Source organism: Coregonus lavaretus (assembly GCF_964263955.1).
Source record: "Coregonus lavaretus genome assembly, chromosome: 30".
Taxonomy (NCBI): domain Eukaryota; kingdom Metazoa; phylum Chordata; class Actinopteri; order Salmoniformes; family Salmonidae; genus Coregonus; species Coregonus lavaretus.
In genome coordinates, this window is record NC_140017.1 from 12,628,171 (window position 1) to 12,650,542 (window position 22,372).

Here is a 22,372-nt window from a genome sequence, read left to right on the forward strand (position 1 = left end):
CAGACCCTCATGCCAAATTGAGTCAAAAGCTTTTTTTGAAATCAACAAAGCATGAGAAGACTTTGCCTTTGTTTTGGTTTGTTTGTTTGTCAATTAGGGTGTGCAGGGTGAATACGTGGTCTGTCGTACGGTAATTTGGTAAAAAGCCAATTTGACATTTGCTCAGTACATTGTTTTCACTGAGGAAATGAACTAGTCTGCTGTTAATGATAATGCAGAGGATTTTCCCAAGGTTGCTGTTGACGCATATCCCACGGTAGTTATTGGGGTCAAATTTGTCTCCACTTTTGTGGATTGGGGTGATCAGTCCTTGGTTCCAAATATTGGGGAAGATGCCAGAGCTAAGTATGATGTTAAAGAGTTTAAGTATAGCTAATTGAAATTTGTGGTCTGTATATTTTATCATTTCATTGAGGATACCATCAACACCACAGGACTTTTTGGGTTGGAGGGTTTGTATTTTGTCCTGTAGTTCATTCAATGCAATTGGAGAATCCAGTGGGTGGTTCTGGTAGTCTTTAATAGTTGATTCTAAGATTTGCATTTGATCATGTATATTTTTTTGCTGTTTGTTCTCTGTTATAGGGCCAAAAAGATTGGAGAAGTGGTTTACCCATACATCTCTGTTTTGGATAGATAGCTCTTCGTGTTGTTGTTTGTTTAGTGTTTTCCCAGAAGTGGTTAGAGTCTATGGATTCTCCAATTACATTGAGCTGATTTCTGACATGCTGTTCCTTCTTTTTCCGTAGTGTATTTCTGTATTGTTTTAGTGATTCACCATAGTGAAGGCGTAGGCTCAGGTTTTCTGGGTCTCTATGTTTTTGGTTGGATAGGTTTCTCAATTTCTTTCTTAGGTTTTTGCATTCTTCAGCAAACCATTTATCACTGTTATTACTTTTCTTTGGTTTTCTGTTAGAGATTTTTAGATTTGATAGGGAAGCTGAGAGGTCAAATATACTGTTTAGGTTTTCTACTGCCAAGTTTACACCTTCACTATTACAGTGGAACATTTTGTCCAGGAAGTTGTCTAGAATGGATTGAATTTGTTGTTTCCTAATTGTTTTTTGGTAGGTTTCAACACTACTTTCCTTCCATCTATAGCATTTCTTAATATTATTCAGTTCCTTTGGCTTTGATGCCTCATGATTGAGTATTGCTCTGTTCAAGTAGACTGTGATTTTGCTGTGGTCTGATATGGGTGTCAGTGGGCTGACTGTGAACGCTCTGAGAGACTCTGGGTTGAGGTCAGTGATAAAGTAGTCTACAGTACTACTGCCAAGAGATGAGCTATAGGTGAACCTACCATAGGAGTCCCCTCGAAGCCTACCATTGACTATGTACATACCCAGTGTGCGACAGAGCTGCAGGAGTCGTGACCCGTTTTTGTTGGTTATGTTGTCGTAGTTGTGCCTAGGGGGGCATATGGGCTCTCTCTCTCTCTCTCTCTCTCTCTCTCTCTCTCTCTCTCTCTCTCTGTCTCTGTCTCTGTCTCTCTGTCTCTCTCTCTCTCTCTCTCTCTCTCTCTCTCTCTCTCTCTCTCTCTCTCTCTCTCTGTCTCTCTCTCTCTCTGTCTCTCTCTCTCTCTGTCTCTCTCGATCTCTCTCTCGATCTCTCTCTCTCTCTCTCGATCTCTCTCTCTCTCTCTCGATCTCTCTCTCTCTCTCTCTCTCTCTCTCTCTCTCTCTCTCTCTCTCTCTCTCTCTCTCTCTCTAGTAGAGTCGTAGTAGAGTTGTATCTATGTCTCTCACCCCTTAAAGTCATTCAGCTCTATGTTGTCTCCCAGAACACTGAGGAACTCTCGGAAGGCTGGCGTCTCCTCGTTGTTCCCAAACAACTCCTCCTCTGTCGTCTGGGATGGAGCGATTAGAGGAGAGGAGACAGAGATGAAGGGAGAAGATTAAAATGGAGATGTTAATGTATGGGGTTCCATACACAATGCAAGTTACAGGGCAAAAATAAATGGCATGGGATTGATAAGGAATAAACGGAAACACCATTTGGCAATAAAAACCTGCATATCACACTCACCTGACCAAACTTCTGGTAGATGACACCAAACTTAAAGGTGTTGTTCACTTCATGTTCGTCATAACCTATTATCAGCTGAGAGCCCTGAAACCAAAACAAAAAAATGATAAGGATGTGTGCATACATATAAAATCCAGTTATGTGATAAAGTCACTCCATAACTCGGGCAGACATTTACACTATATATACAAATGTATGTGGACACCCCTTCAAATTAGTGGATTCAACTATTTCAGCCACACCTGTTGCTGACAGGTGCATAAAATCGAGCACACAGCCATGCAATCTCTATAGACAAACATTGGCAGTAGAATGGCCTTACTGAAGCGCTCAGTGACTTTCAAAGTGGCACCGTCTTAGGATGCTACCTTTCCAACAAGTCTGCTCGTCAAATTTCTGCCCTGCTAGAGCTGCCCCGGTCAACTGTAAATGCTGTTATTGTGAAGTGGAAACGTCTAGGAGCAACAACGGCTCAGCTGCGAAGTGGTAGACCACACAAGCTCACAGAACGGGACCGCCGAGTGCTGAAGCGTGTAGCGTGTAAAAATCGTCTGTCCTCAGTTGCAACACTTACTACCGAGTTCCAAACTGCCCCTGGAAGCAACGTCAGCACAATAACTGTTCTTCAGGAGCTTCATGAAATGGGCTTCCATGGATGAGCAGCCACACACAAGCCTAAGATCCCCATGAGCAATGCCAAGCGTCTGCTATACTGGTGTAAAGCTCGACGCCATTGGACTCTGGAGCAGTGGAAATGCATTCTCTGAAGTGATGAATCACGCTTCACCATTTGGAAGTTCGAATCTGAGTTTGGCGGATGCCAGGAGAATGCTACCTGCCCGAATGCATAGTGCCAACTGCAAAGTTTGGTGGAGGAGGAATAATGGTCTGGGGAAGGCCCTTTCCTGTTTCAGTATGACAATGCACCTGTGCACAAAGCGAGATCCATACAGAAATGGTTTGTCGAAATCGGTGTGGAAGAACTTGACTGGCCTGCACAAAGCCCTGACCTCAACCCCATCGAACACCTTTGGTATGAATTGGAACGCCGACTGCGAGCCAGGCCTAATCGCCCAACATCAGTGCCCGACCTCACTAATGCTCTTGTGGCTGAATGGAAGCAAGTCCCCGCAGCAATGTTCCAACATCTTGGGGAAAGCCTTCCCAGAAGAGAGGAGATTGTTATAGCAGCAAAGGGGGGGCCACTCCAAAATAATGCCCATGACGAGCAGGTGTCCACATACTTTTGGTAATGTAGTGTATGTCTATCACGTCTGTGGAGGTCAGGGTTGTATTCAATAGGCACCAAATGGAAAGAAACTGACTAAAACAGGAAGGGACTACTTGGACTTGTCCAATAAGAAATGCTCATTTCTGTTTTCAGCTGCAAAATGTTTTCCGTTGCATGCCCTAATGAATACGACCCAGGACCACTGTGGGTTGATTGTGGCCATTTTGAAAGGCAGTCAGCTGTGACCAGTGGGGGATGGGAGAGGGGGGGGGGGGGGGGGGGGGGGGGGGGAGCAGTCTGAGCCGACTGTCATAATAACAGATCAGTTCTACAGGACCCGGAGCAGAGGCACAACAAGCAGCTCCATCATCCTTATGACCTCTGATGTGATGAACAGAACTAGCTGTCACATATACAGTGGGGAAAAAAAGTATTTAGTCAGCCACCAATTGTGCAAGTTCTCCCACTTAAAAAGATGAGAGAGGCCTGTAATTTTCATCATAGGTACACGTCAACTATGACAGACAAATTGAGGGAAAAAAATCCAGAAAATCACATTGTAGGATTTTTTATGAATTTATTTGCAAATTATGGTGGAAAATAAGTATTTGGTCACCTACAAACAAACAAGATTTCTGGCTCTCACAGACCTGTAACTTCTTATTTAAGAGGCTCCTCTGTCCTCCACTCGTTACCTGTATTAATGGCACCTGTTTGAACTTGTTATCAGTATAAAAGACACCTGTCCACAACCTCAAACAGTCACACTCCAAACTCCACTATGGCCAAGACCAAAGAGCTGTCAAAGGACACCAGAAACAAAATTGTAGACCTGCACCAGGCTGGGAAGACTGAATCTGCAATAGGTAAGCAGCTTGGTTTGAAGAAATCAACTGTGGGAGCAATTATTAGGAAATGGAAGACATACAAGACCACTGATAATCTCCCTCGATCTGGGGCTCCACGCAAGATCTCACCCTGTGGGGTCAAAATGATCACAAGAACGGTGAGCAAAAATCCCAGAACCACACAGGGGGACCTAGTGAATGACCTGCAGAGAGCTGGGACCAAAGTAACAAAGCCTACCATCAGTAACACACTACGCCGCCAGGGACTCAAATCCTGCAGTGCCAGACGTGTCCCCCTGCTTAAGCCAGTACATGTCCAGGCCCGTCTGAAGTTTGCTAGAGTGCATTTGGATGATCCAGAAGAGGATTGGGAGAATGTCATATGGTCAGATGAAACCAAAATATAACTTTTTGGTAAAAACTCAACTCGTCGTGTTTGGAGGACAAAGAATGCTGAGTTGCATCCAAAGAACACCATACCTACTGTGAAGCATGGGGGTGGAAACATCATGCTTTGGGGCTGTTTTTCTGCAAAGGGACCAGGACGACTGATCCGTGTAAAGGAAAGAATGAATGGGGCCATGTATCGTGAGATTTTGAGTGAAAACCTCCTTCCATCAGCAAGGGCATTGAAGATGAAACGTGGCTGGGTCTTTCAGCATGACAATGATCCCAAACACACCGCCCGGGCAACGAAGGAGTGGCTTCATAAGAAGCATTTCAAGGTCCTGGAGTGGCCTAGCCAGTCTCCAGATCTCAACCCTATAGAAAATCTTTGGAGGGAGTTGAAAGTCCGTGTTGCCCAGCGACAGCCCCAAAACATCACTGCTCTAGAGGAGATCTGCATGGAGGAATGGGCCAAAATACCAGCAACAGTGTGTGAAAACCTTGTGAAGACTTACAGAAAACGTTTGACCTGTGTCACTGCCAACAAATGGTATATAACAAAGTATTGAGAAACTTTTGTTATTGACCAAATACTTATTTTCCACCATAATTTGCAAATAAATTCATTAAAAATCCTACAATGTGATTTTCTGGATTTTTTCCCCTCATTTTGTCTGTCATAGTTGACGTGTACCTATGATGAAAATTACAGGCCTCTCTCATCTTTTTAAGTGGGAGAACTTGCACAATTGGTAGCTGACTAAATACTTTTTTTCCCCACTGTATGTCACTCCCTTTGGTTCCTTCCATAGGCGTTATTGATTCTGTTACTCTGTTCCTGTCTGGGCGCTACTCTTGTTTTGTTCCATGTTTTATTTATCATTAAATGCACTCCCTGTACTTGCTTCCCGACTCCCAGCGTACATTGTTACATTAGCACTGCCTACACCACATCAGTAAGACAGAACATGGTGGTACAGGCTGTGTAGTGGACCAGGTGGAAGTTGCAGCAAACGAAAGAAAAGGGACTGAAAAAGGGAGAGACTACCTGGAAATGTCCAATAAGAAACACTTGTGTTCATTGCAAAACGTTTTGAAAAAATTATGCATGCCCCATAGAAATAGAATTGCTAAAAAACTATTTATATTTCTATGGCATGACCTAATGAACGACCCTGGTTCTATGGCTACTGTAGTAGAGGTGGAAGCGCCTGGCTGAAAGGAAACTGTGGAGCAGACTCACTCTGGGGTACAGGACCGGGTTGAACTTCAGGCCAGTCACGTCGTCGCAGAGAAGCTGAAACACAGACAGACAGATACGGATCCATTTGAAATCACAGTGATGGAAACAAATCGATTTTAGGTTGAAGGGGCAATCTGGTATTGGTACATCCCTTTATGGACTGTTAAATTAATTATAATATATCAGTGTATAAATGAATCATGAGCTTATTTCAACTGTCTTACCGCATCAGAACCCAAAAGCTTGTTTTACTTCATTGTTTGTAAACAAAGTAAATGTAAACAAACGCTATAGTTTCAACTCATGGTTAAAACTATAATTTTGATCTCATGGTCAGTCTATGAATTTGAAAGTGGCGAAATTTCTTCAACCCCACCCTCAGCTGTTTACCAAAACAGTGGTGGGCTGTCAGCATTGTTGATTTTTGAAATCCAGATCACCACTTTACACTGAGTACATGTTGTATTGAGTGAACATGTGGTACTTGGTGGTGCGTAAGTCGCTTTGGATAAAAGCGTCTGCTAAATGGCATATTATATATTATATTATTAAGTCAGCCCTCCTTACCTTGGCTATCTGGGGTACACTGGGAAGCTGGTTGAGGCCTGCCAGAGAGATCCTGTCATGGTGTGTCTTTGTCCTCGACCTGGGTGATGATTGCACAAAACCATTGTCAATAACCACATCTTAAAGAAGGTAGGCAGCACATCGCACATACATACTCCCTATACCTACAGTGAAAGTTCTGGCTACCGGTTACATGATAAGTGTGTAAATCCACATTCACAAGGTAGGGGTAGTGTGACTATAACAATGGGTCCAAGCCAGGCTCCAGAACCAACATAGGCCCACTGGACACTGTCTGCTGTGGATGCATTAATGGGTCCAGGCCAGGGCAGATCATAGCTAGTTCAGATCCTACATCCCTACTGGAACTCCTGGCCCTATTGTATGTAATTATATGACTGTAGCTACCTGAGCATGATGGAGGAACTCCTGGCCCTAGTTTAACTACCGGAGCTTGATGGAGGAACTCCTGGCCCTACTGTAGCTACTTGAGCATGATGGAGGAACTCCTGGCCCTACTGTAGCTACCTGAGCATGATGCAGAGGAACTCCTGGCCCTAGTGTAGTTACCTGAGCATGATGCGGAGGAACTCCTGGCCCTCTGCCTCCTCGTGCTTCAGTGACATAATGAGGTTCCCCAGACTGCTGCCTGTGCAGTAGTAGTTCATATGCTCCTGAAGAAGAGAGAGAGAGAGAGAGAGAGAGAGCGAGAGAGAGAGAGAGAGAGAGAGAGCGAGAGAGAGAGAGAGAGAGTCAGAGCGATAGAAAGAAAGAGGGGAGAAAGTGATGGAGGGAGGGAGGACAGCAAATCACTACACAGTATGATGAGACAGTTTAAAGAAGTTACACAGCGTCTAATAAGGTTTAACAGTCAATATTTCACAGATCTCCATATTATTGGTGTAAATTATACGTTAATTTTTCCAAAAGACTGATTCCTAATTCTTTGTCATAACCCCAGAGCAGAATTGAGTCTGAAGTAGGAAAAATCACCGAATGGAGAAAGACTGGAGGGAAACACACCCTTACAGAGAACACACACACACGTACACACGTAAACACACACAGACACACACATGCAGGCGCAGACCCCCCTTCCCCCCCACTCACACACCCACATTATTACTACTAGCCAAATAGGCCTTGACTCACCCTGCTCAGGAAGTGTTTGCGGTAGGCCCTGGCCGTGCTGTTACACTCCAGCCGGAAGCCGAAGCCTCCCCCAGGGCTTATGTCCCCTCCGTCATCCTCCTCACAGAAGCTGCTCTCCGAGGAGGTGGGGGTGCCTGCAGGCGCCTCGGCATCCTCAATCCAGTAACCCCCAAACTGGGGCAGGATCACCTGCGGGTATGGGCTACCCTTCTCCAGAATCTGAACCACACAACCAAGGTACAAGGGGTTTATGTACCAAGACATCACCATCCACAAGAACAGGGCCATAGAAATAAATAAGAGCTTGGGATATTGATCATAAATGTGCCTGTAAATGTTATTTGAGCCTTTACATTGACCACCAGTATTTGCATTCCTGCATGTGTGTGTGTGTATGTATGCATGCATATGTGGGTTTGTGTTATTCACGCTTGTGTGTGCATAGTGCTTTGATCCAGCTGATATGATCGTATCAGAGGGCTGACTCACATCCTCTATCCGCGGGTATGGAATGTAGTCATCCTGCTAGACAGAGAGAGGAGAGACACACACAGATCATCAACCTATTACGCTGGAATAACTAGAGCCCTGTTCAAATACATTGAATAATGCCTCTTTCCTTCCTTCTTTAAAGAAATCCCTGATCTGAAAAGGCTGGGTTGGTGAAAGCTATGTGATAGAACCATTGCTTACACCTATCAATTTGTGTAAGATCAGTGATTGCTTCAAGAAACGGAGAAAGGCATGGTGTGTTTGTAAAATATTCAAACAGGGCCTTGAACTACATTACAACTGGGGCAGTCAGTCGCCATAGTAAGCTTGAACACAGAAACACAGGGTGAACATACAGTTGAAGTCGGAAGTTTACATACACTTAGGTTGGAGTCATTAAAACTAGTTTTTCAACCACTCCACAAATTTCTTGTTAACAAACTACAGTTTTGGCAAGTCGGTTAGGACATCTACTTTGTGCATGACACAAGTAATTTTTCCAACAATTGTTTACAGACAGATTATTTCACTTATAATTCACTGTATCACAATTCAAGTGGGTCAGAAGTTTACATACACTAAGTTGACTGTGCCTTTAAACAGCTTGGAAAATTCCAGAAAATGATGTCATGCCTTTAGAAGCTTCTGATAGGCTAATTAACATCATTTGAGTCAATTGGAGGTGTACCTGTGGATGTATTTCAAGGCCTACCTTCAAACTCAGTGCCTCTTTGCTTGACATCATGGGAAAATCAAAAGAAATCAGCCAAGACATCAGAAAATAAATTGTAGACCTCCACAAGTCTGGTTCATCCTTGGGAGCAATTTCCAAACGCCTGAAGGTACAAACAATAGTACACAAGTATAAACACCATGGGACCACGCAGCCGTCATACCTCTCAGGAAGGAGACCCGTTCTGTCTCCTAGAGATGAACGTACTTTGGTGCGAAAAGTGCAAATCAATCCCAGAACAACAGCAAAGGACCTTGTGAAGATGCTGGAGGAAACAGGTACAAAAGTATCTATATCCACAGTAAAATTAGTCCTATATCGACATAACCTGAAAGACCGCTCCGCAAGGAAGAAGCCACTGCTCCAAAACCGCCATAAAAAAGCCAGACTACAGTTTGCAACTGCACATGGGGACAAAGATCTTACTTTTTGGAGAAATTTCCTCTGGTCTGATGAAACAAAAATAGAACAGTTTGGCCATAATGACCATCGTTATGTTTGGAGGAAAAAGGGGAATGCTTGCAAGCCGAAGAACACCATCCCAACCGTGAAGAACGGGGGTGGCAGCATCATGCTGTGGGGGTGCTTTGCTGCAGGAGGGACTGGTGCACTTCACAAAATAGATGGCATCATGAGGAAGGAAAATTATGTGGACATACTGAAGCAACATCTCAAGACATCAGTCAGGAAGTTAAAGCTTGGTCGCAAATGGGTCTTCCAAATGGACAATGACCCCAAGCATACTTCCAAAGTTGTGGCAAAATGGCTTAAGGACAACAAAGTCAAGGTATTGGAGTGGCCATCACAAAGCCCTGACCTCAATCCTATAGAAAATGTGTGGGCAGAACTGAAAAAGCGTGTGCGAGCAAGGAGGCCTACAAACCTGACTCAGTTACACCAGCTCTGTCAGGAGGAATGGGCCAAAATTCACCCAATTTATTGTGGGAAGCTTGTGGAAGGCTACCCGAAACGTTTGACCCAAGTTAAACAATTTAAAGGCAATGCTACCAAATACTAATTGAGTGTATGTAAACTTCTGACCCACTGGGAATGTGATGAAATAAATAAAAGCTGAAATAAATCATTCTCTCTACTATTGTTCTGACATTTCACATTCTTAAAATAAAGTGGTGATCCTAACTGACCTAAGACAGGGATTTTTTACTAGGATTAAATGTCAGGAATTGTGAAAAACTGAGTTTAAATGTATTTGGCTAAGGTGTATGTAAACTTCCGTCTTCAACTGTATATACAGTATTTTATTCTACAGAAGCAATTGATGGTCCAATGAGTGATGCAACACAATGAAACAGCACAGTCATCAAACAGGGAAACATTGATGGGGAGTCTCCACCTTCCGACACTCTCAGAGATACGAGATAGTCTCAGTATTGACTCTTTGTTTTTACACTGTATATAGTCCCAGGAGATTGAGGGGAATAGCATTCATTATGAACAGCTCTTTGTTACTTTAAGTTAGCCTACGTTTTTCCTGGTTGAGGGGACCTTAGGAGAGTGTTACAAGAGAGTGGTGAAACTACTCCAGGATGACAGGGTTAACACGGAGGATGACCACCACCACAATCAAACAAAGAAGGGATGGAAAAAATTGATAAAGGAATACATTAATAAATTGATAAAGGAATACATTAATAAATTGATAAAGGAATACATTAATCAATTAATAAAGGAATGCACACAGAGGCAAGGTCAATGCACCATGACAGAGAAGCATGCCCAGTGGTGAGGTCCACAGACACTGACGTGAGTGTGTGTGTGTGTGTGTGTGTGTTTCTCAGACCTTGCTTCTCTGCGAGTGGGGCTTCGTCGCCTCAGATTTAGGGACCTGGTTAGGGTCACGCATGTGGACGGAGGGTCACAAGGGTACAAAAATGATCATTCCTGACTTACGCAACTCCCAGATCAGTTACTGTACGTACATATTGTACACTCTTAGAAAAAAGGGTTCCAAAAGGGTTCTTCGACCGTCCCCATAGGAGAACCATTTTTGGTTCCTGGTAGAAACCTTTTGGGTTCCATTTAGAACCTTCTGTGGAAAGGATTCTTAATGGAACCCAAAAGGGTTATACCTGGAACCAAAAGGATTCTACCTGGAAGGGTTATTCAAAGGGTTCTCCTATGGGGACAACCAAATAACCATTTTAGGTTCTAGATAGCACATAGGTGGAACCCAGGTAAAATATTTGCTTGGATATAAGAAGTGTTTGCATATGCAGAGCATACATGACTCCAGTTGACACATCCTGAATTGCACAATTACCAATCTACTGGAAAGACCTGTGGAGAAAGACTTATGTGCATGTGTGAAGGCTCTGAAGCCTGAATCCTTACCACACACACAGATTCTCTCAAGTCTTTTACCAGACTTAATCATATCTCAATTATCCTTATCCCGGCGTGGGAAGACCCTTAAGACCTCACACACAAGTCAAGTCATTCTCCAGACTTAAACCGCATCCGTATCCCTACTTTCCATTATTGATTTCAGTGGTCAACGCACAGACTGGTTTAGCTATCTATCTATGCACTCTCTGCATGCTTTTGAATGGTCCTCATCCTCCAGTGATGCTTGTCTCTGGTTCAGCAGAGTGGCTCTGACATAACCTGGTCCCCAATCTGTTTATGCTGCATTGACAATGACCATAGGAGTTGGCAATACAGCACCATCAGATCAGGGACCAGGCTAGCTCAGACAGACAGACAGACAGACAGACAGACAGACAGTAGAGGGGATGGGGAAACAGATGTAGCTCAGTGGGGGACTACTTGTCAACACCGCTGGGTTAGATCAACGCTAGGGGCCTGTCTTAATGCATCCATCTTCGATCCCTCTGAGACGGGCTCTGTGATCAACCATTCCAGATAGAGGCTTTTCAACTGTTCCACCATCGATTGCTCTAGTCTAGTTAGTAGTGCGGGTCGATGTGGCGCTGTGCTCTGTAAGGGACTGTGGGGACAGAGAGGGGTCTGGTAAGGACTGACTCAGAGGTGGCAGCAGGCCAGTGTGGCCTCTGTCCTCGCACACTTGTCATCAGGTGCTGTCGATATCCTGTCCTCCTCCGCTCACTCCCTCTCTGTCAAAAGCTCCCCCACTGTCCCCAAATGGGCATGACAAAGCTGCCACCACCACCGACCCTATTCCTGCCCCCACCCTGCCTAAAACCCCATTCCCACAGAAGATCCCAGAACCCCACAGACACAGTGCAGCAGAACAGGACAGAGAAATCAATGGGTTTTTAGAGGGAGCTCGTTAACTTGGTTCGGTTCGGCCCATTACTCAATCAGGACCAGAGATTGGACCCGGTCGTCGCGGCTCCTCAAATTAAGGGCGGCCTGCGTTCCCCCTCCAAACTCCCATGGCTTAATAACGGGACCCTTCTGCTCGTTAGGGAGGACCCGTGATTAAAATCTCAGGAAGTGATGGACGTGTCGTGCTTTCATCACCACGTCCATGCCAGCAGCTTAGAGAGAAGAGAAGGAAAGAGAGAAGGAAGAGGAAGAAGAGAGAAGAGGGAGGAGTCTTACCTGCATCCTTCCCAGCATGTCAAAGAACTCGGCAGACTGAAACAAACAGACAAACAGAGGTGATTATTTTACCACAATGTCATACAGTTATAGTGAATGCGGTTATAGTGTATCAAATTGTCCTGGACCAATGTGATACACTATAAGTGGAGTGCACTTTATTTCCTAAATAAGCACTAAATTAATTCATGACAGATATTTTCAATTAGGGTTAATTTGGTATAGGTTGAGGTATGGCTTTGTGATGTCCACAAAACATAACACCAGCGTGAGATGGTTTAAGTGTGAACAAGGGGTTTCTGGGTATTTCTATGGAAATAGAGAGAGGTCTGGTCACTGAGGCTGCGTTCCAGGCTGACTACATTGAGATGTATACGCGCTAACCACATCATGTGATATAACAATCTGATGCCTGACTGGACAGTCTGCAATGTAGCCTCGAAAGTGTACTGAAACTTCTAAAACCCAGTAACTACAATTATCACACCACGATCATCTACAGCTAGCAGAATTTCCACACTGGTTAGCAATAAGGCAGAGCAGATAAGGAAGGACAGTCCTACACCCTCTCACACCCATATGTGCAGTATCTGTGTTTGTATATTATACAAACACAGATAAGCAAGCCTACTCCACTTCCTCAAAACTGTCACTCCAGAAAAAGAATGGGCTGTTGTTGTGCTCCTGGCACATCAATATGCTTCCTATGAAACTACACTGAAGTTCTGGGTCAAAATCTTACTGACAGGATGTGCTCCTGGCACACTAATATGCTTCCTATGAAACTATACTGAAGTTCTGGGTCAAAATCTTACTGACAGGATGTGCTCCTGGCACACCAATATGCTTCCTATGAAACTATACTGAAGTTCTGGGTCAAAATCTTACTGACAGGATGATGGAAAAACGTAAAGAATGAAAGTGCAGACAACTAAATATTGGTAATAAATGTAGTGCATTCAACAATTCGAGATGAAGTAGCGTGGAAAAAAGAATGGGGGGGGGGAAATATACTTCTCCCATGGGCAAAGAAATTCAAAAGGGGTGATGATATTAATTAATAGTAATTTCGATCCGAATGTGCAAATTGTACAAATAGATACACAAGGTAGATGGATTATTTTAAATATGTTATTGGACCATAAACAGATATGGCTCATTAACCTTTACGGACCAAATAATGATGATCCACAATTCTTTGACAATATATATAATAAATTATCAAGCCTGCAAGCAACTCAAGACAATATTATTATGGTGGGGGATTATAATACTGTTTTAAATAGCTCAATGGACCGTAAAGGAAATCACACCACAAACAATCACCCACATGCTCTTAAGGAAATTGTGAATGTCATGGATACATTAGAACTAGTAGATATATGGAGGCTTAAATATACTGATCTAGTGAGATATACATGGCGGAGACTGAATCAAGCTAGTCTTCTTGACTTCTTTCTTATCTCATTCTCGTTGGCACCAAAAGTAAAAAAAGTGTTGATACGGGACAGAATGCGGTCGGACCATCATATAATAGGCATATACATTACTCTTACTGAATTTCCACGTGGGCGAGGATATTGGAAATGTAATCAAAGCCTATTGGATGATAATTTATTTATAATTAGAACAAAGGAATTTATAACTGACTTTTTCCAACATAACATAGGTACAGCGAATCCCCTTATTGTATGGGACACCTTTAAATGTGCCTTTAGAGGCCATGCAATTCAGTACTCATCTCGAAAACAAAAGCAATTTAGGTCAAAAGAGTTTATACTAAGAAAGGAAATAGAAAGTCTAACAGAACAGATAGATGGCAATAAAAACTGTAACATAGAGGCTCAGAATAAATTAGAGGAAAAACAAAAAGAAATGGAGAAACTTATTCAAGAAAGATCAAGTGTAATATATTATAAAAATAAAGCAAACTGGATGGAATATGGGGAAAAATTCACAAAATTCTTTTTTAATCTTCAACATAGGAATGCTACCAAAAAGAACTTAATGAAACTGGTTACAATTGACGGAGTCACCCATAATTCACCAAATGATATTTTGAAGGAAGAAACAAAGTACTTTAAGCATATGTTTTCTTTTCAGTCGCCTCCATCTCCTCTAACTGAAGCTAATTGTAGAGATTTTTTTTCTATTGATAATGTCAAATTAACAGCCACACAGAAAGACTCATGTGAAGGTGAAATTACAGAGGAGGAACTTCTGGATGCAATTAAAGACTTTAAGTCTGGGAAAACTCCAGGGTTGGATGGCATACCAGTCGAGGTATACCAAACCTTTTTTGATATACTAAGAGGACCGTTATTAGCATGTTTTAACCACTCCTATGTAAATGGTAGATTATCTGACACTCAAGAAGAAGGACTGATCTCATTATTACTGAAACAGGATACAAGTGGAAAATATAAAGATCCAGTCCATTTACAAAATTGGAGGCCCCTTACACTTCAGTGTTGTGATGCAAAAATCCTAGCAAAATGTATAGCGCATAGAATTAAAAAGGTATTGTCGGATATTATTCATTCTAATCAGACAGGTTTTTTACATGGAAGATACATTGGAGATAATATAAGGCAAGTATTGGAAACAATAGAACACTATGGAAAATATGGGAAACCAGGCCTGCTATTCATAGCAGACTTCGAAAAGGCATTTGATAAAGTTCGACTGGGGTTTATATATAAATGCCTGGAGCATTTCAATTTTGGAGAATCTCTTATAAAATGGGTCAAAATCATGTATAGTAACCCTAGGTGTAAAATAGTAAATAATGGCTATTTCTCAGAAAGTTTTAAACTGTCAAGAGGAGTGAAACAAGGTTGTCCACTATCCACTACCATATCTATTTATTGTGGCCATCGAGATGTTAGCTATTAAAATCAGATCCAATAATAATATCAGAGGATTAGAAATACAGGGCTTAAAAACAAAGGTGTCATTGTACGCTGATGATTCATGTTTTCTTTTAAATCCACAACTAGAATCCCTCCACAGCCTCATAGAGGATCTAGATACATTTTCTAACCTCTCTGGATTACAACCAAATTATGACAAATGTACTATATTACGTATTGGATCACTAAAAAATACAATTTTTACATTACCATGTAGTTTACCAATAAAATGGTCTGATGGTGATGTGGATATACTCGGAATACATATCCCAAAGGAAATAAATGATCTCACTTCAATACATTTTAATAGAAAGTTAGCAAAAATAGATAAGATCTTACTACCATGGAAAGGAAAATACCTGTCAATTTGTGGAAAAATCACCCTGATTAACTCTTTAGTATTATCCCAGTTTACCTATTTGCTTATGGTCTTGCCTACGCCTAGCGAACAGTTTTTTAAATTATATGAGAAAAAAATATTCAATTTTATTTGGAACGGCAAGCCAGACAAAATTAAAAGAGCATATTTATATAATGAATATGAATTCGGAGGACAGAAATTATTAAATATTAAAGCATTAGACCTATCACTAAAAGCTTCAGTCATACAAAAGTTATACTTAAATCCTAACTGGATCTCAAGCAAATTAGTAAGATTGTCTCACCCAATGTTCAAGAAAGGCCTTTTTCCCTTTATTCAGATTACAACCTCTCACTTTCAGTTATTTGAAAAGGAAATAATCTCCCAAATGTCACTATTTCTAAAACAAGCCATAGAAAGTTGGTTGCAAATGTCAATTTAATCCTCCAGAAACGACAGAACAAATAATGCAACAAATATTGTGGTTAAATTCAAATATACTAATTGACAAAAAACCTTTATTTTTTGACAGAATGTTTAAAAAAGGTATAATCTTCGTAAATGATATCATCGGTAGGACTGGTGGAGTTATGACGCACATGCAGCTAACAAAAACATATGGAAATGTCTGCTCTACCCAAAATTACAACCAAATAATTGCAGCCTTACCGCAAAAATGGAAGAGGAAAGTGGAAGGGGGAGAAAGTAAGGAACTTGTCTGTCGGCCTTGCATTAAAGAACATAATTGGTTAAGGAAAACTGTGATAAATAAAAAAGTATATCAGTTTCACTTAAGGACCAAAGGATTGACAGCCGTCCCATATAGATTGCAAAATAGTTGGGAAGAGATCTTTGACGTACCGATCCCATGGCATAGTGTTTATGAACTGACACGCAAAACGACACCGGATTCAAAAATTAGAATCTTTCAATTTAAATTATTATATAAAATTCTTGCTACCAATAGAATGTTATTTATATGGGGGATACAATCTTCCCAGCTCTGCAGATTTTGCTGTGAAGAGACAGAATCATTGGATCATTTGTTTTGGTTCTGTCCATTTGTAGCTTGTTTTTGGACACAGGTCCAGGAATGGCTAAAGGATTGCAATATTTACCTGGAACTAACCTTACAGATAGCATTACTGGGTGATCTGAAAAGTCATAGTCAATCAATCAATAATATAATAATACTTTTAGCAAAAATGTTTATTTTTAATTCACAATCTGTAGAAGCAATGAGAATAGAAAGGTTCAGATCTTTTGTAAAACATCACAGTACGGTTGAAATATATATGGCAGAAATCCTATATGGATGGTGTTAAGAGATAGATGGGAGGTATTGAATAGAGTTGAAGGATGGGACTAATAACAAATAACAACATATAATAACAAAGATAGCTAATAATGTAAGCATACTGTGTCCATAATAAGTATATAGGTTGTATGTTGGGAGCTTTTGGGAAAGAGCACAGTTAGAAAGATATGGCATATAGAAGCAAACTGGATGGACATCATGAAAATGATCGGCGAGGTTGAGAGTAGAAGAAGTTCAGGAGCAAAAAAAATTTAAATTAAAAAAAATTATATATATATATATATATAATAGAATTATTGTAAAATTAACTCTGTCCATAAGGTGTAGATAGTAAGTATAGACCGGAAGTAGAGGCCTGGGCATTGTTGTTCACTAATTTACTCCAAGTAGGGAAAGGATGGTGGGGTTGAAAAGTAATAAAGGGGAGTATATATATAAAAAAAATAAAAAAATAAAAAAACATGGGGGATTGGAAGTGATGCAGACAATTACATTGATAGAAGATACAATCTATCTGCAATATTAAGCTGATCCATTCCCCCCCCCCAAAAAAAAAAAAAAAAAAAAAAAAAAAAAAAATTGTAGTGCATTATCATTATTGTAATGATCATCAAACAATTCAAATAACTAATGTCAATATAGGGACCACTCTGAGCTGAATGAGAGTGGAGATTAGGAAGTAAAGTTGTCATTAACACATGATCCCATTACACTTAAAGTAGCTGTCAAAGACTTCTACGAAATATGACTTACTATTAATTACAATATGAGTGAAATAGATTTCTTTCCAAAAAATAAAAATGATGTAGGCCCTTTGTTAATAAGCAGCTTTTCTGTGTGACCCTGCTTTCCCTATTCACAAACAGCACTATGGTGTGGGCAAATACCGGTGATTATAAATATTATAAATAAGTAAAGGACAAGTCAACAACATTATTTGGATATGAGTGAACAGAATATATGCTTTAAAAATGAGATTTTCATTGGTAAGTTACTATAATAGTTGGTAGACGAAAAACTCTACAAAGAAACAAAAACGTCTTGACAGCTTTTGACCTGACGAAGATCCATCTTGGATTAAAACATTGTTTTATACAGTGTTGTCCTGGCCTTTTTGTGTCTTTATAATGAATGACAGTCAATCAACAAACACATAGTTCTCTATGTGACGGTCAAAGGTCATACTCAGGAAATATGCTAAAGGCACAAAGGATGAGGAACATAATCAACTACATTGTTTGAATCACAGGTTTCAGGTTTCAAGGTTGGCAAGTAGAGAATGCAGACTAAGGCTGTCAAAGCACTACTTATCAGAAATACACGAGGCACAGGTAAAATGCACCATTTCATACAGTGAGCTTAATGGCATTAATGACAAAGCTAAACACAAATGATTTGAAAGGTGTGAGCTTCAATGAGTAACACTGACATTACTGCTTCCCTATCTACACAGGTACTAATAACCCCTTATCAACGCAGCCATTAAACCCACCGCATTACAGCAACATGTTATATCATACACGAACACCACCAGCAATACCACTAAAACACACCAAGACCTGGAAAACCCATGTTTTACCTTAAGATATACAACCTGGTACTCTGTAAACCAGGAAAACCAGGGAAACGATCCATGTCACAGCAGTAAAAACATATATTTACTTTAGCCCCGGGATATCCATACCACCTGAGCTCAGGTGAACATGCTAATCCCACAGCTGTCAGTGCAGCGGGAGTTATCGTTTAGTTATTCATTAACCTGCCACAGAGTCCCAAACCCACACAGCTAGTCCCACAGAGTCAACACAAAGAGCCAGGCTCACACAGCCCTACAGATGGGCACTGTAACCTTGGTGATTCATCGTCGTCCCCCGTCTGAGGTGAGAGAACTGCTGATGGACACTGGGGGCCATGGTGGGCCTCCTAGAGGCCAGACGGAGATCTATCAATCGGACGCCAATCAGAGAGGAACCGTGACGTAAGCGGAGCGTGGACAGGCTGAGAACCAAGATGTAACAGATAGGTCTGTCTGTCCTCTAAGGCTGGCACACCACAAAGTCTAGATGTAAAATACCTCTCTCCCTCTCTCTCTATACATGTATATATATCTCCCCCTCTGTCTGTCTCTCTCTCAATTCAATTCAATTCAATTCAATTTAAGGGCTTTATTGGCATGGGGAACGTATGTTAACATTGCCAAAGCAAGTGAAGTAGATAGTAAACAAAAGTGAAATAAACAATAAATATTAACAGTAAACATTACACTCAGAAGTTCCAAAAGAATAAAGACATTTCAAATGTCATCTTATGTATATACACTGGGGAGAACAAGTATTTGATACACTGCCGATTTTGCAGGTTGTCCTACTTACAAATAATGTAGAGGTCTGTAATTTTTATCATAGGTACACTTCAACTGTGAGAGATGGAATCTAAAACAAAAGTAATTAATTTGCATTTTATTGCATGACATAAGTATTTGATACATCAGAAAAGCAGAACTTAATATTTGGTACAGAAACCTTTGTTTGCAATTACAGAGATCATACGTTTCCTGTAGGTCTTGACCAGGTTTGCACACACTGCAGCAGGGATTTTGGCTCACTCCTCCATACAGACCTTCTCCAGATCCTTCAGTTTTCGGGGCTGTCGCTGGGCAATACAGACTTTCAGCTCCCTCCAAAGATTTTCTATTGGATTCAGGTCTGGAGACTGGCTAGGCCACTCCAGGACCTTGAGATGCTTCTTACGGAGCCACTCCTTAGTTGCCCTGGCTGTGTGTTTCGGGTCTTTGTCATGCTGGAAGACCCAGCCACGACCCATCTTCAATGCTCTTACTGAGGGAAGGAGGTTGTTGGCCAAGGTCTTGCGATACATGGCCCCATCCATCCTCCCCTCAATACGGTGCAGTCGTTCTGTCCCCTTTGCAGAAAAGCATCCCCAAATAATGATGTTTCCACCTCCATGCTTCAAGGTTGGGATGGTGTTCTTGGGGTTGTACTCATCCTTCTTCTTCCTCCAAACACGGCGAGTGGAGTTTACACCAAAAAGCTCTCATCAGACCACATGACCTTCTCCCATTCCTCCTCTGGATCATCCAGATGGTCATTGGCAAACTTCAGACGGGCCTGGACATGCGCTGGCTTGAGCAGGGGGTCCTTGCGTGCGCTGCAGGATTTTAATCCATGACGGCGTAGTGGTGTTACTAATGGTTTTCTTTGAGACTGTGGTCTCTTCAGGTCATTGATCAGGTCCTGCCGTGTAGTTCTGGGCTGATCCCTCAGCTTCCTCATGATCATTGATGCCCCACGAGGTGAGATCTTGCATGGAGCCCCAGACCGAGGGTGATTGACCGTCATCTTGAACTTCTTCCATTTTCTAATAATTGCGCCAACAGTTGTTGCCTTCTCACCAAGCTGCCCATCCCAGCCTTGTGCAGGTCTACAATTTTATCCCTGATGTCCTTACACAGCTCTCTGGTCTTGGCCATTGTGGAGAGGTTGGAGTCTGTTTGATTGAGTGTGTGGACAGGTATCTTTTATACAGGTAACGAGTTCAAACAGGTGCAGTTAATACAGGTAATGAGTGGAGAACAGGAGGGCTTCTTAAAGAAAAACTAACAGGTCTGTGAGAGCTGGAATTCTTACTGGTTGGTAGGTGATCAAATACTTATGTCATGCAATAAAATGCAAATTAATTACTTAAAAATCATACAATGTGATTTTCTGGAGAAAGAAAATTCACAGTTGAAGTGTACCTATGATAACAATTACAGACCTCTACATGCTTTGTAAGTAGGAAAACCTGCAAAATCGGCAGTGTATCAAATACTTGTTCTCCCCACTGTATACAGCTGTGGAAAAAATTAAGAGACCACTGCAAATTTTTCTTAAATCTGCATCTCTACATGTATGACAGCCATTCCATTCCAGTGTCTGTTGAATTCCAACACAGGCACACCTCATTCTACTGAATTAGGTACTGATTAGGTGATCACATGAACCAAATCTTATTTAACAAGGAAAAGTATAAAAACCACTGCTGTGGTCATCACTATCCTCTTGCAATAGGACCAGCTGGATGGCAAAAACAGTGCTAATAGTACCTCAAAAGTAATATTAATCCAAAAATAACTATTGACCGTGCCAAAAGAGTTGAAAAGGAACGTTTTGAGTGAGGAAAAGAAGGGTTTAATTCTGGCTTTACTGGCAGAGGGATACAGTGAGCGTCAGGTTGCTTCCATCCTTAAAATTTCAAAGACGGCGGTTCATAAGATCAAGGTCAAGCAGCAGACATTGGGGACAACAAAGCTACAGACCGGCAGAGGGCGAAAACGACTCTCTACTGACCGGGATGACCGCCAACTCATTCAAATGTCACTCAATAACCGTAGGATGACATCAAGTGACCTACAAAAAGAATGGCAAACGGCAGCTGGGGTGAAGTGCACGGCGAGGACGGTTCAAAACAGGCTCCTAGGGGCAGGGCTGAAGTTGTGCAAAGCTAGAAAAAAGCCCTTCATCAATGAGAAGCAAAGAAGAGCCAGGCTGAGGTTTGAAAAAGACCATAAGGATTGGACCGTAGAGGACTGGAGTAAGGTCATCTTCTCTGATGAGTCCAATTTTCAGCTTTGCCCAACACCTGGTCGTCTAATGGTTAGACGGAGACCTGGAGAGGCCTACAAGACACAGAGTCTCGCACCCACTGTGAAATTTGGTGGAGGATGGGTGATGATCTGGGGGTGCTTCGGCAAGGCTGGAATCGGGCAGATTTGTCTTTGTGAAGGATGCATGAATCAAGCCACGTACAAGGTTGTCCTGGAAGAAAACTTGCTTCCTTTTGCTCTGACATTGTTCCCCAACTCTGAGGATTGGTTTTTCCAGCAGGACAATGCGCCATGCCACACAGCCAGGTCAATCAAGGTGTGGATGGAGGACCACCAGATCAAGACCCTGTCATGGCCAGCCCAATCTCCAGACCTGAACCCCATTGAAAACTTCTGGAATGTGACTTCTGGTGGAGAGCATGCCAAGAAGCATGAAAGCTGTGATTGAAAATCAGGGATATTCGACAAAATATAACTCTTCCTAAGTTAAAACATTAGTATTGTGTTGTTTCAAAAGAAACATGAACTTATTTTCTTTGCATTATTCGAGGTCTGACAACACTGCATCTTTTTTGTTATTTTGACCAGTTGTCATTTTCTGCAAATAAATGCTGTAAATGACAATATTTTTATTTGGAATTTGGGAGAAATTATGTCAGTAGTTTATAGAATAAAACAAAAATGTAATTTTTACCCAAACACATACCTATAAATAGTAAAACCAGAGAAACTGATAATTTTGCAGTGGTCTCTTACTTTTTTCCGCAGCTGTATATATCCAGTGTTGTAACAATGTGCAAATAGTTAAAGTACAAATGGGAAAATAAATAAACATAAATATGGGTTGTATTTACAATGGTGTTTGTTCTTCCCTGGTTGCCCAGGTCACAAATCTTGCTGCTGTGATGGCACACTGTGGTTTTTCACCGAGTAGATAAGGGAGTTTAT

At 41.6% G+C, this 22,372-nt stretch overlaps 1 protein-coding gene across 1 annotated transcript in view; it reads right to left on the minus strand.

Moving 5' to 3' along the window:
- Nucleotides 1-1,744: 1,744 nt before the first annotated feature.
- Nucleotides 1,745-22,372, minus strand: part of LOC311105747 (rap1 GTPase-activating protein 2-like) — a gene marked incomplete at both ends in the record, with an annotated part of 58,341 nt that continues 37,713 nt past the window's right edge. Inside the window, 8 exons of the mRNA XM_084147956.1 lie at nucleotides 1,745-1,849; nucleotides 2,029-2,112; nucleotides 5,738-5,791; nucleotides 6,305-6,383; nucleotides 6,875-6,978; nucleotides 7,457-7,675; nucleotides 7,946-7,978; nucleotides 12,228-12,263. Of these exons, the coding sequence (XP_084004082.1) occupies nucleotides 1,745-1,849; nucleotides 2,029-2,112; nucleotides 5,738-5,791; nucleotides 6,305-6,383; nucleotides 6,875-6,978; nucleotides 7,457-7,675; nucleotides 7,946-7,978; nucleotides 12,228-12,263 (714 nt within the window). The remainder of the gene's footprint in view (nucleotides 1,850-2,028; nucleotides 2,113-5,737; nucleotides 5,792-6,304; nucleotides 6,384-6,874; nucleotides 6,979-7,456; nucleotides 7,676-7,945; nucleotides 7,979-12,227; nucleotides 12,264-22,372) is intronic.